Source organism: Saccopteryx leptura, chromosome 5, assembly GCF_036850995.1.
Source record: "Saccopteryx leptura isolate mSacLep1 chromosome 5, mSacLep1_pri_phased_curated, whole genome shotgun sequence".
NCBI classification, from domain to species: Eukaryota; Metazoa; Chordata; class Mammalia; order Chiroptera; family Emballonuridae; genus Saccopteryx; species Saccopteryx leptura.
Genome location: NC_089507.1, coordinates 85,712,580 through 85,726,505, shown reverse-complemented (window position 1 = coordinate 85,726,505; position 13,926 = coordinate 85,712,580). Strand labels below are relative to the sequence as shown.

The 13,926-nt window shown below is 35.0% G+C and overlaps 1 protein-coding gene across 7 annotated transcripts in view; it reads left to right on the top strand.

Annotated features, from left to right (window-relative positions):
- UBE2D3 (ubiquitin conjugating enzyme E2 D3) overlaps nucleotides 1–12,302 on the top strand; it is a 31,422-nt gene extending 19,120 nt beyond the window's left edge. For 6 of the 7 annotated variants that reach the window (XM_066386767.1, XM_066386768.1, XM_066386766.1 and 3 more), the window contains 5 exons: nucleotides 3,905–3,982; nucleotides 5,442–5,547; nucleotides 8,439–8,532; nucleotides 8,959–9,008; nucleotides 10,526–12,302. In XM_066386767.1, the coding sequence (XP_066242864.1) occupies nucleotides 3,905–3,982; nucleotides 5,442–5,547; nucleotides 8,439–8,532; nucleotides 8,959–9,007 (327 nt within the window). In that variant the 3' untranslated portion in view covers nucleotide 9,008; nucleotides 10,526–12,302. The remainder of the gene's footprint in view (nucleotides 1–3,904; nucleotides 3,983–5,441; nucleotides 5,548–8,438; nucleotides 8,533–8,958; nucleotides 9,009–10,525) is intronic. The other variant, XM_066386769.1, reaches the window with a different exon arrangement.
- Nucleotides 12,303–13,926: the final 1,624 nt, after the last annotated feature.

Genomic DNA, 13,926 nt, shown 5'->3' with positions numbered 1-13,926 from the left:
CAGCCAAGGCTCCACTGGAGCAAAGTTGACTCAGGCACTGAGGACGGCTCCATGGCCTCCACCTCAGGCGCTAGAATGGCTCTGGCTGCAACGGAGCAATGCCCCAGATGGGCAGAGCATCACCCCCTGGTGGGTATGCTGGGTGGTTCCTGGTCGGGTGCATGTGTGAGTCTGACTGCTGCCCCAATTCTAACTTGGGGAAAAATACAAAAAAAAAAAAAAAAGACCCCTTCAACAATGTAAGGGATAAATTAGAGAGGAAAGCTGGAGTGAAGGCGGGAATACCAGTAGTACCATATTTCCCCATGTTAAGATGCTCTCGTGTATAAGATGCACCTTAATTTGGGGGCCCGAAATTTGAAAGAAAAAAAAAATGTATTAGCTACAGTTATTGAACTCAAGTTTTATTCATCATAAAATTCTTACAACTCTTCATTTGCGCAAAATAGTGGGAAATGCAAGTAAATAAATCTACAACCACTATATAAGATGCACCCAGTTTTTAGACCCCAAAATTTTTTGGGAAAGTGCGTCTTATACGTGGGGAAATGCGGTAAGACATTGTAATGGTGAACAAAAAATAAGAGAAAAGTCCTCCCTAGTCCATGGTGGAATATATCTTCCAAGACTCCCAGTGGATGCCTGAAGCCATGGATGGTACCAAGCATATATGTATTTTTTTTTCTATATATACACTTATGATAAAGTTTAATTTATAAGCTAGGCACAGGTTAACAACAATAATAAAATAGAGTGATTATAACTAGTGTAAAAAAAGGTTATGTGAACATGGATTCTCAAAAATGTCTTGTACTATATTCATGTTTTTGTGTACGCATACATTTTGGCTTTTTGGCCTGTCTGAATTGCCATCATCACTACTTTTGCAATTTGGGTACATTATGAAGTAAAATAAAGGTTACTTGAACACAAGTACTGTAATACAGTGGTGAGATCTGATAGTAAGTGACTAATGGGCACAGAGCATACAGTGTAGGCATGCTGGACCAGAGGTATGATTTATGTCCCAGGTGGGACCGAGTGGGACTGAATGCTAAAAATGGCATGCAATTTAAATAAACTCATGAATTGATCATTTCTTTAATTTTTCATTTAATATTTTCTGACTGTGGATAACTGAAATTGTAGAAATAAAGCCACAGCTAGGGGAGGGACTACTGTAGTAAGATCTTGAGCTAAGTGACAGTGGGCATAAAGGAGAGTGGGGTAATTCAAGAGATTTTAAGGATCATTAAGATTCAGTGACTACTTTGAGAAAATGATGAGATCCTGCTTTGTGGCTTTACAATTGTGATTTGAGTTTTGGGCACATAAGACAGCAAAGTAGAAATGTTTGTAGCCATTTAAATATATGCATGGAATTAATAACTATATTAGAGAAAGACTCAAGAATTACCAGAGTCATATGGGTCAGGAGGTAAAAGCAGAAGATTTTTGTGAATATTAACATTTAGGATTGCCATAGTGGAAGAGCATAAGCACTGAAAAAGAGTGACTTGAACTAATTGGAACAAAACCAGGGTAGAAGGTTTCTAGAGAAGAGCCCAATATAAATTCTGGATTTCTAAGCTTTGGGTCAGTTTACTGATTGAAATATTCCTTTTTGTTTTTCTTGGTTATATTTTCTGTTTCCTTAAAATTTATGGTAAATATGGTATAGAGCTTTAGGTTTTTACATGGCAAGAACCTCAATCTTGTTTTACCAGTTTTTTCTCTTTTGGTAGAATTTTAGTGTTAAATTGAAACCTTGAAATATTTTTATCATACTTTTTTTAACAAGTGAAATGCAATTTGGCTTTGCCTAAATCTCATCACTAGATTGCATTGTTTCCAGAGCAGTCAGATATGTCACTTGACTATATGAAACTTTTAATGCAAGCTTACACAACTTCTGGAGTTGGGTTTCATAAAAATTTTTTAGGATTATCATTAAATTGTTAATTGTATACAATATAGATACATTTTCAGTATTAGCTTATTTTATAAAAGTGTGTGCTATTTAAAGCATCTATTTCTAGTTAACTTAGCCATATTACCTAAGAAAGATGTAACTCTGGTAAATTCATTTTACTTTCTGATGCTTTGCACTGATTTTTTTCCCCCTATACTTCTCAGATGCTGCTTTCAATCTTAGGTTTTGAATTAAAATTTTGGGCCCTGGCTGGTTGGCTCAGTGATAAAACATTGATTGGCCTGGCACTTGGATGTCCCGGATTCGATTCCCAGTCGGGGCACATAGGAGAAGTGCCCATCTGCTTCTCTACCCCTCCCCTCTCACTTTTCTCTCTCTCTCTCACTTCTATCTTTTTCTCCTCCCCTCCCACATACCCCCTCCCCCCCTCTCTCCCTCCCTTTCCTGCTTCCATGGCTCCATGGCCTCCGCCTCAGGCATGCTGATACCCCCCAGACGGGCAGGGCAGAGCCCTGTAGAAGGCTATGCAGTGGGCTGTGTGGGAGTCAGTCTGCCTCCTCTCACTTAATTAAAAAAATTTTTTTTGCAGATAATACAAAAGAGGAAGTTTGAAGTAGGAAGGACTTAGTTTAAATTGTAGTTTGTTCATTTCCTAATTGTATGTTTCTTTGAGCTTGATTCTTCATCAGTCAGTTGACCTTTAAATCCCAGGTATACCCTGTTCATTTCTTCATAATACCTGTAATATTTCATTGAATATCTCTTTACCAGAAATTTTACAAGAAATTTTTTCTATATGTCCCTGTACATACCTAGTATATAGAAGTGAGTTAGATTAATTCAACTACTATTTAATTATGTTACAGAGAGCTAGGTTTTAAATGAAAGAGTCAACTGTAAAAGTTTTTACTTGCATAACACTCAGATGAGTATAGTGAGTAACTTATTTTAGCACTATCTGCATAATCTAATGCAGTGTGGTGGATGTTGGTAATAACTCAGTCACTCTAAACTTAAAAATACATCTTTGCCTATCCAGGGGCAAACGAAGCAATTTCGTATTTTCTTTTATCTTGGATCAGGTCACTGACTTTTGTCATCTTTGATTGGTGTTCATCAGTGGTTTTTATAAGATCAGGGCTTGACTCTTCTGTGATATTCTGTTTGTATACTTGATCAGATTTTTAAGCCCCATTTTATGCTTAAAATGGGGAAATGAATTATTTTTCTTAGTATTGGTTAAGTTATATAAAGTCTTAGTAAGTAGGTTTGCCCAAATGTTGCTTCAAACTAACGTTGTATATGATAAAGTATTCCTTTGCTGAGGAGTTCTCCATAATCAAATTATAATGTGAAACCAGCAAAAGAGAAAGAATACTACTATAACTTGAAATTTTGTTTTTTGTGTTTTCCAAATTGGTTGTGGAGAATTCAGTATATTTTTGAAGAAAAAACTTTAATGGATTTAAATGAGAAGTTTGAGGGCCCAAGTGGGAATTATACTGTCTTTAAATCCTATCTGTTTGTGTTCTGGTTTTATTGAAAGTAGTTGTATGGTATCTACATTTTGGTGGCCAGGATGCTATAAGCCGTTTATGTGTATATGGCTTTCATTCTACAAATGTAAGAATTTATTTTTAAATTACAATGTGTTACATAATACAGTATACAGACTTCATTGCTAAGTATACTTTTCCTTTGTGAGAATCAGTATTTGTAACACTTGCATTTCTGTATAATATTTTAAATTCTTTGGTGACTTATGTGAAATGGGATCTAAGTATAGTGTAAGGTTCATTGTTCTATAGTAAATTTTGTTCTATTATGAACTGAATTTGAGATAATTTAGTCTTTTTGTGCAGTGTAAATAGGTAATTTTGTATTAGAGAAATGCTTAGAAAGAAGTGTTATATATGGATTATTGAGCAATAATATTTTAAGTATCAGTTAAGTATATTTTTCTTTTCACAGAATGACAGCCCATATCAAGGCGGTGTATTCTTTTTGACAATTCATTTTCCTACAGACTACCCCTTCAAACCACCTAAGGCAAGTATTTTCCCCAAAAGCTGTTAGTACAGATTTATGCTTTATTTCAGAGGAATAGAGCACTCTTAGAAATTAGGGTTCTGCATAATTAAGGCTAAATTGATATGTTTTTATATAATGGATAAGAATAATTGAGGCTGTGTGTCTATATATATAGAATTGATTTAGAATGCTGATTCTTACTACTAATCTTTAGTTAAAAGAGCAGCGAGATTATTAACCTTAGTATCTTATAATTATAGTAGGCTGCCACTGTTCAACTTTAGTATGCATTTTGCACATATTGCTGCAGTTTATACTGTGCTTGTGTTGGAGTTTAGTTTGTAATCATTTTGGGATTTGAGTTTACATACATAACTGAATAAGTAAATTATCAAAACTTAAGAGTAGCTTAATGCACTCAGGTAGACTGGTTTGTAGGTATCAAAAACATGGGGTCCTTGACTACTCAAAGCAGTTGACACTGATTCAACCTATATGAATAGGAGATAATATACATATAGAACATTGGCACTTCACTATAACCATCTTCACCATCATTTTATGGGGTGCGATCTGATATTTATATGAACCACCTATGTAATATTTAAAGGTGTATACTGTATGTACAGTGGAAATGCAAACAAATACATCCTTTGTAATTTGATACCTTAAATGAGCTGATCTATAAATTTTGATTTATAATCAGCAATTTCTTATTTTTTTTAGTAAATGTTATACCCTTTAAAGTGCTATTTGATGCTTATGACATGGTAGGGCCAAAATTAGCCTTCAGAATATTCCACCATATTGTCAGAATATAATGTTTTTTCCCCAAAGTTACATTTTCCATTTTAATTTTTTTTTTTTTTTCATTTTTCTGAAGCTGGAAACGGGGAGAGACAGTCAGACAGACTCCCGCATGCGCCCGACCGGGATCCACCCGGCACGCCCACCATGGGGCGACGCTCTGCCCACCAGGGGGCGATGCTCTGCCCATCCTGGGCGTCGCCATATTGCGACCAGAGCCACTCTAGCGCCTGGGGCAGAGGCCACAGAGCCATCCCCAGCGCCCGGGCCATCTTTGCTCCAATGGAGCCTTGGCTGCGGGAGGGGAAGAGAGAGACAGAGAGGAAAGTGCGGCGGAGGGGTGGAGAAGCAAATGGGCGCTTCTCCTGTGTGCCCTGGCCGGGAATCGAACCCGGGTCCTCCGCATGCTAGGCCGACGCTCTACCGCTGAGCCAACCGGCCAGGGCCATTTTAATTTTTAAAAGAACCCCTAAGGGATTTGGGTCAGAATATAAAAACCAGTTTCTATAATTTTTTGGTCTTTTTATGTATATAAATTAGGGTTTGGTGGTTTTATTTTTATTTATTTTTTATTGTGACAATATTTTAAGCCTTGCTAAGTCTTCTACTTAAGTTCAGGATGCTTGTTTTTGTTTCAGAGAAATACCTAAAGGTTTCTTATTTATTTTAGGTTGCATTTACAACAAGAATTTATCATCCAAATATTAACAGTAATGGCAGCATTTGTCTCGATATTCTAAGATCACAGTGGTCTCCTGCTTTAACTATTTCTAAAGGTAAAATTCTTTTAGAGGAACAGTTTTGAACCGCTCTGTTTTTTTTTGTATTTAAAGGAGTTTCAGTCTGGGTTTACTTTTCTGAGTCTTTATTCCAACTTTTTGGTAGGAGGTGGAGAAGTAATAAGTTATATGACCTTTACTCTTTTAACAGTTTTGGGAACAAGTTAAAAATTAAATTAGTATTTGGGCATTGTTTGCAAATAATAGAAAATGATAAATACAAAGTTTAATTGGTTCTGTAGTATTTTTCAGTCACAAGCCCCTTCTGTGTCTCACTTGTTGTCTATTAACTAAAATAGCACACCTAAATTTAATAGAACTTTTAAAACTTCTAGGTTTCCATTGCAGGAATTTTGATTTTGCTTTTCTGTGCTTATTATTTTTTAAATTAAAAGCATTTTTTTAAAACCCTTTAATTAAGCCTTTAAAAAAAAGGAAACCCTTAGTTAGGTATTATGTGAACATAGTAGATTGTTTCTACCTAGTCTAAAATTAGAAAACCTTTTTGGAAATCTCTTCTGTTTTTAATAGGGATTTATTATGTGACATATGCCGTATATTTTGCTCCATAAAACGCACTTTTTTACCTCCAAAAGTGGAAGAAAAAATGCCAGTGTGTGTTATGGAGTCAAAAATACGGTATTTTATTAAAGATTTTAACACACCATTTGGTTCAGTTTTTTGTTTTTGTTTTTTTCTTCCACCTTATAACCCTAGGTGTGTTTTGTGGTCAGGTGCGTCTTATGGAGCGAAAAATTAGGTAATAGGTTCAGTCTCCACATGAAGGAGATGAAATGTTTTTCCATCTCTATCCTTTTTGAATGACTGGTAGTTTTATGTCACTTTTACCCCACAGATAAAATTACCACAAAACTTACTCATTGGGAAGGAAGACTGCCTTCAAGTGATTTTCAGTTTTTGGCATTGATTTAGCGTTCCTTAGGTACACAAAACTAGGTTTTTAATGTTATGTAGGTATGGTAAGTGCAAAGTAAAACAGGGTTTAAGACAGGATATCAATTTTTTTATATGTTTGCACGATGCATTTGAATCTCCTTAACCCGTTTATGTCTCATGTTCCATTATTGGAACAGTAGCGACATGGGAGTTATTTATATCCTGTTGCTCAAGGTCATTGCTGAGGTCTGGTTTTTCACACATGTCTGCCTCCTGAGGGTGTATGTTATCACATGTTGCACAGAGTTAGTCACTGCAACAGATACTGGCATGCTGGGAACCTGTCAAAAGTGACATGAATTTTTAGAAAATTTTGGAGAACTGAATTTCAAAAATTTCAACCTCCAGCATAAATGTTTAAGGGATGGTATAGCATTTCTCAGACTAGACTTTCTTACTACCAAGTACCATACAGTATTATGAAAATCTTAAACAGTAGGTTCCAAGTTTTTTACCATTCCTGGAAATGCACTATAATACTGAACACTGTTTTTGTAAATACAGGCTGTTTTATCTGCCCCTTGCATTTGGGTTTTTGGGGGGTTTTTTTTTTTTTCTTTCTTTCTTTTTTTTACAGAGAGAGAGAGAGAGAGAGTCAGAGAGGGATAGACAGGGACGGAGAGATGAGAAGCATCAATCATTAGTTTTTCATTGCGCATTGCAACACCTTAGTTGTTCATTGATTGCTTTCTCATACGTGCCTTGACCACGGGCCTTCAGCAGACCAAGTAACCCCTTGCTTAAGCCAGCGACCTTGGGCTCAAGCTGGTGAGCTTTTGCTCAAACCAGATGAGCCTGTGCTCAAGCTGGCGACCTCGGGGTCTCGCACCTGAGTCCTCCACATCCCAGTCCGACGCTCTATCCACTGCGCCACCGCCTGGTCAGGCTGCATTTGGTTTTAAAGTTACATTTTCTGTAATAATACACAGCATTATTAGTTTTGTCTTTTTTACCGTATTATTTTTTTCTTCATCTGAAGATTATACCCACTTCAAGATTTATATCAGAAAATTTTATAACACCTTTGTACAATGTCTGGCACATAAAAGGCATTTAAAATCAATTAGATACATGATCCATGATGCTTGGCATTTTTTGTATTGAATAGGATAGGGTAAGAATTAGCATTGGATGGTCACTTGGTTATAGACCTTGGCGTTGTTTCTTTTAGTCTGCACTCTTGCGTATATAGATGGCCTCTACCTTATCAATTCAAAGGATAAAACATACAGTCAGTGGAGCAGTTGGGAGCTTTTGTGCAACCTCCCTGGGGCAGGACAGAGAATGGATTTTTCATTATGCTGAACAGCTAAGATTAATATGGTATAGTTGTTCCCCAGATATTCTTATTAAAGTTATTTTTCCTCTCAGTACAAAGAAACTGCAGTAACTTAAATTCTTATTTAACTCTCTCAAAACTCCTCAGTTTGGCAGTAAGTACTTTTATAGTTAGTACTAAACTTGTTCCCAAAAAAGATCTACTTTGAGCATTTATCTCCCTGGAGCTTGTCTCCTCTGAAGTAAAACATAGGTCTCAATAATAAAGATATAATTTAATAATCTTTTGAAAATTGAGGTTTATAATAGGTATTTTTAACTGATTTTTAGTTTGATACCGTGTGGTCAGAAAAGAACGTTCATAAAATTTTAGTCTTGGATTTATGGAGACCTTTTTTTTTGCCTAACTTTTATCTATCATGGGAATTGTTTCATGTGCACTTAAAAGAATATATTCTGAAGTTTTGGGATGAAATGTTAAATATCTAATAAGTTCATCTGATCTAATGTGATATTTCAGGCCTTAGTTTTCTTTCTGATTTTCTGTCTGGATAATCTGTCCATTGATGTAAGTGGGTATAATAGTGTTTTTAAATACAATTTTCTTTATCGAAATTTCTGATGCTAAGTTAATAACATTTGTTTTCTTGCAGTTCTTTTATCCATTTGTTCACTGCTATGTGATCCAAACCCAGATGACCCCCTAGTGCCAGAGATTGCACGGATCTATAAAACAGACAGAGATAAGTAAGTATGTAGTAGTTCAAGAAAGTGATATGAAGTTGTTTTTCTTAATGAGTTAGGTTTATATTCTGCTGTAAGTTGTAGCAAAGCCAAGAAGACTTGATGCTTATTTTCTGGTAAGATGATAGTACAAATATGTATGTAAAAAGCTAGTTATTGAAATGGAATTGTTTTTGAAAATTAGTAGGTTTTAGTTTATGTGACAGTGACTACTCCCTTTAAAATGTTTTATTTTTCTAACATGTATTAAATAGTTTGTCATATTAAGTTTTGGAGAAGAAAAATTATCCCAATTATGTTCTTTGAAAAAGATATTGGTACTATTGTGAAAATTTGGTCTAAATTTCTCAAATATTTTAATTATTTTTATGTACAACTTCATTATTATTTTTGTATTATAATTAATGCTAAGTATACTTGTTCAATTAGGTACAATAGGTTAGCAAGAGAGTGGACAGAGAAATACGCTATGTTGTAGGGTAAGAGGATCTGTATTCTATGGTGCGCTTATTCATGGTACTGCCAGCACTTGAGTGCTGCATGCTTTAAGGCACTATATTAACTAACAAAAGGTAACCAATGTGGCAGTTTTCTGAAACCTTCTTTTAACTGTTTGATCTCTGTTTAGCGTGAAAGCATACCTAGTAGTCATTATTGCTTGAGAATATTTTTGCATGACAAAGCAGTTATGTAGCATTAGTAAGAAATGGACATTTCAAACCTTCCTGGTGCTTAAAAATTTTTAACTTGGTACATTTTAAACTTTATACCAGTACTGTATTGAATGTGGTGCTGTAGTTCAAATTTTGCCGAGATGATGATGTAAGGAGAAACTATTAAGCCGAAGCATCTAAACTAAATAAATGTTCATTACTGACCTTGCATGCATTAGTGTCAGCTCAACTTTGTGGCTACCTGTATGCTAAATGAAACCTTTGTTTTAAAATGCTGGCTTTTTCAGAGCATATCCTTAAAAAGTAACTATGATTGGTTAGAAAGAACTTCTGTATGTTCAAGTTGAGAAAAGTGCTTGAACTGTATTTGTATTTAGTTCTTGGTTTGAAATGAAGCTAGTTAATACTTTATAAAGTTCAAACTGTAAATATCTAAAAGTTTTCCTGAGTCTTTGATGTGTATTCATTTTTTAAGGTTATTGTATTTTTGTTGGTAAGTAGGACTATGGCATGGGTAGAATGGAGAAATGGATGGCATTTAGCAATGGTAGTGACGTTCCTCAGTGAGAAATAATCTTGCTTGTTGTGTGAATTACCGGTTGATCTTTTTAAGCAATGATTGCTTCCAGTTGTACTCCTATAGATTCCCATTCATCAGGTCTCAAGTTGGGTTTATTATCTCCAGTCACCACACAATTTAAAATTAACACATGTGATTCTAATTAACATACCACTCATACCCATCTCCTCTTGAAAACTGTTTTTTACCACTCTCCCCAATGTCTTAATCTTCTCCCTGTGCCTAAGTCTCAAAGGTGCTTTCTCTTCTGGTGTTAACCCAGGGTCAGGTAACTTCTCAAAGTTTAGGGTTTCGATAAAATGGTTTAGTTTAACTTTTTATTTTGGCTTTGATGGAGTTTTCTATAGATGTACAGAATGTGTATGCTGTTTTGACATAATTCTTCAATGAACTATAAAATAATTTTTTAAATGTTAAAATTGAACTAATTGTAGATTTTTCTAAAGAGCATTAGCTTAGTGAGCTTAGTGATAGGGGAGGTGAAAGGTCTTTGATTTTTGTTACCCTGCCCTATCTCAGTGCCACTTATGTTTAATAAAATACTACTTTTAGTGTTTTGGAAGCATGAGGTTCTCATTTTCCACAATGTGTTGAGTGCCAATGCTATATCTCCCCGGATGGTTTTTTTCCCAGTCATAGCCATTAGATGACTCCATAGTGAGTCTGGAGGTAAAATAGAAGTCTTTCCCTTTTAAGTATTAAGTTATTTTAACTTTTTAAATAACATATTCTTTACTTACAGGTACAACAGAATATCTCGGGAATGGACTCAGAAGTATGCCATGTGATGCTACCTTAAAGTCAGAATAACCTGCATTATAGCTGGAATAAACTTTAAATTACTGTTCCTTTTTTGATTTTCTTATCCGGCTGCTCCCCTATCAGACCTCATCTTTTTTAATTTTATTTTTTGTTTACCTCCCTCCATTCATTCACATGCTCATCTGAGAAGACTTAAGTTCTTCCAGCTTTGGACAATAACTGCTTTTAGAAACTGTAAAGTAGTTACAAGAGAACAGTTGCCCAAGATTCAGAATTTTTTAAAAATGGAGCATGTGTATTATGTGGCCAATGTCTTCACTCTAACTTGGTTATGAGACTAAAACCATTCCTCACTGCTCTAACATGCTGAAGAAATCATCTGAGGGGGAGGGAGATGGATGCTCAGTTGTCGCATCAAAGGAAGCAGCATTATTCTAGCAGCATCCATTCTGTTTAAGCCTTCCACTGTTAGAGATCTGAGGTTACATGATATACTTTATGCTCATAACTGATGTGGCTGGAGAATTGGTATTGAATTTATAGCATCAGCAGAACAGAAAATGTGATGTATTTTATGCATGTCAATAAAGGAATGACCTGTTCTTGTTCTACAGAGAATGGAAATTGGAAGTCAAACACCCTTTGTATTCCAAAATAGGGTCTCAAACATTTTTGTAATTTTCATTTAAATTGTTAGGAGGCTTGGAGCTATTAGTTAATCTATCTTCCAATACACTGTTTAATATAGCACTGAATAAATGATGCAAGTTGTCAATGGATGAGTGATCAACTAATAGCTCTGCTAGTAATTGATTTATTTTTCTTCAATAAAGTTGCATAAACCAATGAGTTAGCTGCCTGGATTAATCAGTATGGGAAACAATCTTTTGTAAATGCAAAGCTGTTTTTGTATATACTGTTGGGATTTGCTTCATTGTTTGACATCAAATGATGATGTAAACTTCAAAAGAGTGAATATTTTGCCATGTTCAGTTAAAAGTGCACAGTCTGTTACAGGTTGACACATTGATTGACCTGATTTATGCAGAATTAATAAGCTATCCAGATAGTGTAGCTTTAATATGCTGCACATGATACTGGCAACCCTGGAGTTCATAGATGGACTTTGGACCCAGCAGTTTTAAACATGTATATGGAGTTTTAAGAACTTTATTTTCCAGGTGCAACCCCCTTCGAACTAAATTTTTTCTTCACCTTGTACACTTGACAGCTAAAAACAAACCATAATATGGGAGTAATAATGGGTTAAATTTACAAAATAAAGTACTGTTTTGGTGTGGGAGTTGTCATGAGGCTGTGTTGAAGTGACTTAACTATGTGGGATATTGAGTATCCATTGAAATGGATTTGTTCAGCCATTTACATTAATGAGCATTTAAATGCAAACATCATTTCAGGTGACTTAACATGAATGAATAAAAGTCAATGCTATTGGATAATTTTTTGTTTGACAAGTGCTATGTGTGCCACTAATTTAATTTCTGTAGTAACAAGGGCATTATCATTCACCCTTCCTAATTATGACCATATAGTTTTACTTTTTTTTTCTAGTTATTTTGGTTTGTCCATTGCTTCCTTACAATCCTGTATTCAATTTCTAGCACATCTGTGACTTTTCTCTACTTCCACATTTTTGCACTGCTTACACTTATGTGCAATCTTACTCCTTGTCTGCACAGATGTGGAAAGCTAGATATAAAATAAATGTTAAAGCTTGATTTTTATAAACATTTTAATATGTAGTTTGGACATGATTTATTGACCTAAGGTTCTCTAAAACTGGAAGTGAAATGCATGCCTTCCGAAAATGTTCTGGCTTTGTTAATTCTGTAATAAGCATTTCATTGAGAAATATCAATCTAACTATACAGTTTTCCAATGAGTGGATATTTTTCTTGTTTTTGTTTTTTTGCTTAAAAATGACTAAGGGTAAATGTCAAGCTATTAAAATTTTTGGATTCAAATTACAAATGAGAAATTAGTAACATACTGCTCTACAAGCTAAGAAATACTGTTCTTTGGCTTTATTTTCAAAATAATTGAATCTTACTCAGTAACATTTTTAATGGGCATATCATTTGAAAGTCAACCATCAATAAAACACTTCTCAGAGCTTCTGAATCACTAATCAGCTTTAAAATGGACCATTTTAGCCATAGGCAACACTTAAGTACTGTGTTTCTCCTCATGTATAAGACGCTCCAATGTATAAGACACACCTTAATTTGGGGGCCTGAAAATTGGGGGGGGAGACGCACAAAACGGGAAATGTAAGTAAAGAAATTACAAGCGCAGAAACAAGTGGGAGATGCAAGTTTAAAAAATCAACTAGTGTATAAGACGCACCCAGTTTTTAGATCCTAGATATTTCTTAAAAGGGTGCGTCTTATACATGGCGGAATACAGTATTTGTAGAGATGACTTCCTTAAGTCATTGATTGTTGAAAGTATTAGATGAATCCAATTCGCTGTATCGGACTATAGTTTTTACATTTCTATGTCACTTCTAAGGGGATAAGCCATAATGGCTTCTCCAGGTTTCAGAGAACAGTAAAATACTGGAAAGGAACATTTTTTTAATGTATGGACACTGAACTTAAGATGGTCTCTGTTGAAACTTGCAAGACTCCACAAGAATTTGCCCTCTTTTCCTCCACATGTTACTAGTGCCATGTGTAGGACTCTAGTAAATGTTAGACTAAAATTTGATTTTGGTTTTTCCTATATCATTTAATGTACAAACTCAAATACTTAGTTTCTATTAATCTATGGGAATTAATAGTCCAGTTGACTTATTAAAGGTAAATTGTAAGTGACTCGTTTTTGTTCCTGGGCAAGTTTGCAATGTGATATTCAGCCGCTTTTTTTTTAATACCAGTTTGTTTTCTTGTGGGTGTACTCACAATTTTTAAAGTATGAACCACAGTTAACTAGTGGTCTCAGGGTTAGTGGGCACTCATTTTTTAATGGCTTGGTTGAAATAGCTTCTGATACTGAGTATGCTGTGTTAGTGATTTGGGGGGTGACTCAATTTAGCCATGTTTTGTGTTGGCATAGCAAAACTGTTAAATGATTGTTGATTATACTTTTGAGTGATTTGTCTTTTATGAGGAACCCAGTGCAAGTCACTAAATACTGTCTAGTAACATCTGCATAACACTTGTAATAGCTAAGGTTAATTGAGCTTAAAGGAATTGTTATCATTAAAGTCTGTTTAAAGACACTTTGGTCTTACTCAGTAATTCCAGCTAACATGAAATTCACACTGTAACCTAATATTTGTAAGTTCTGTTTTGAATTTAGGAGTTAAAATTATAAAGAATTTAGGACAGTGTTTCTCAAAAGGTATTGCAAGGCCAC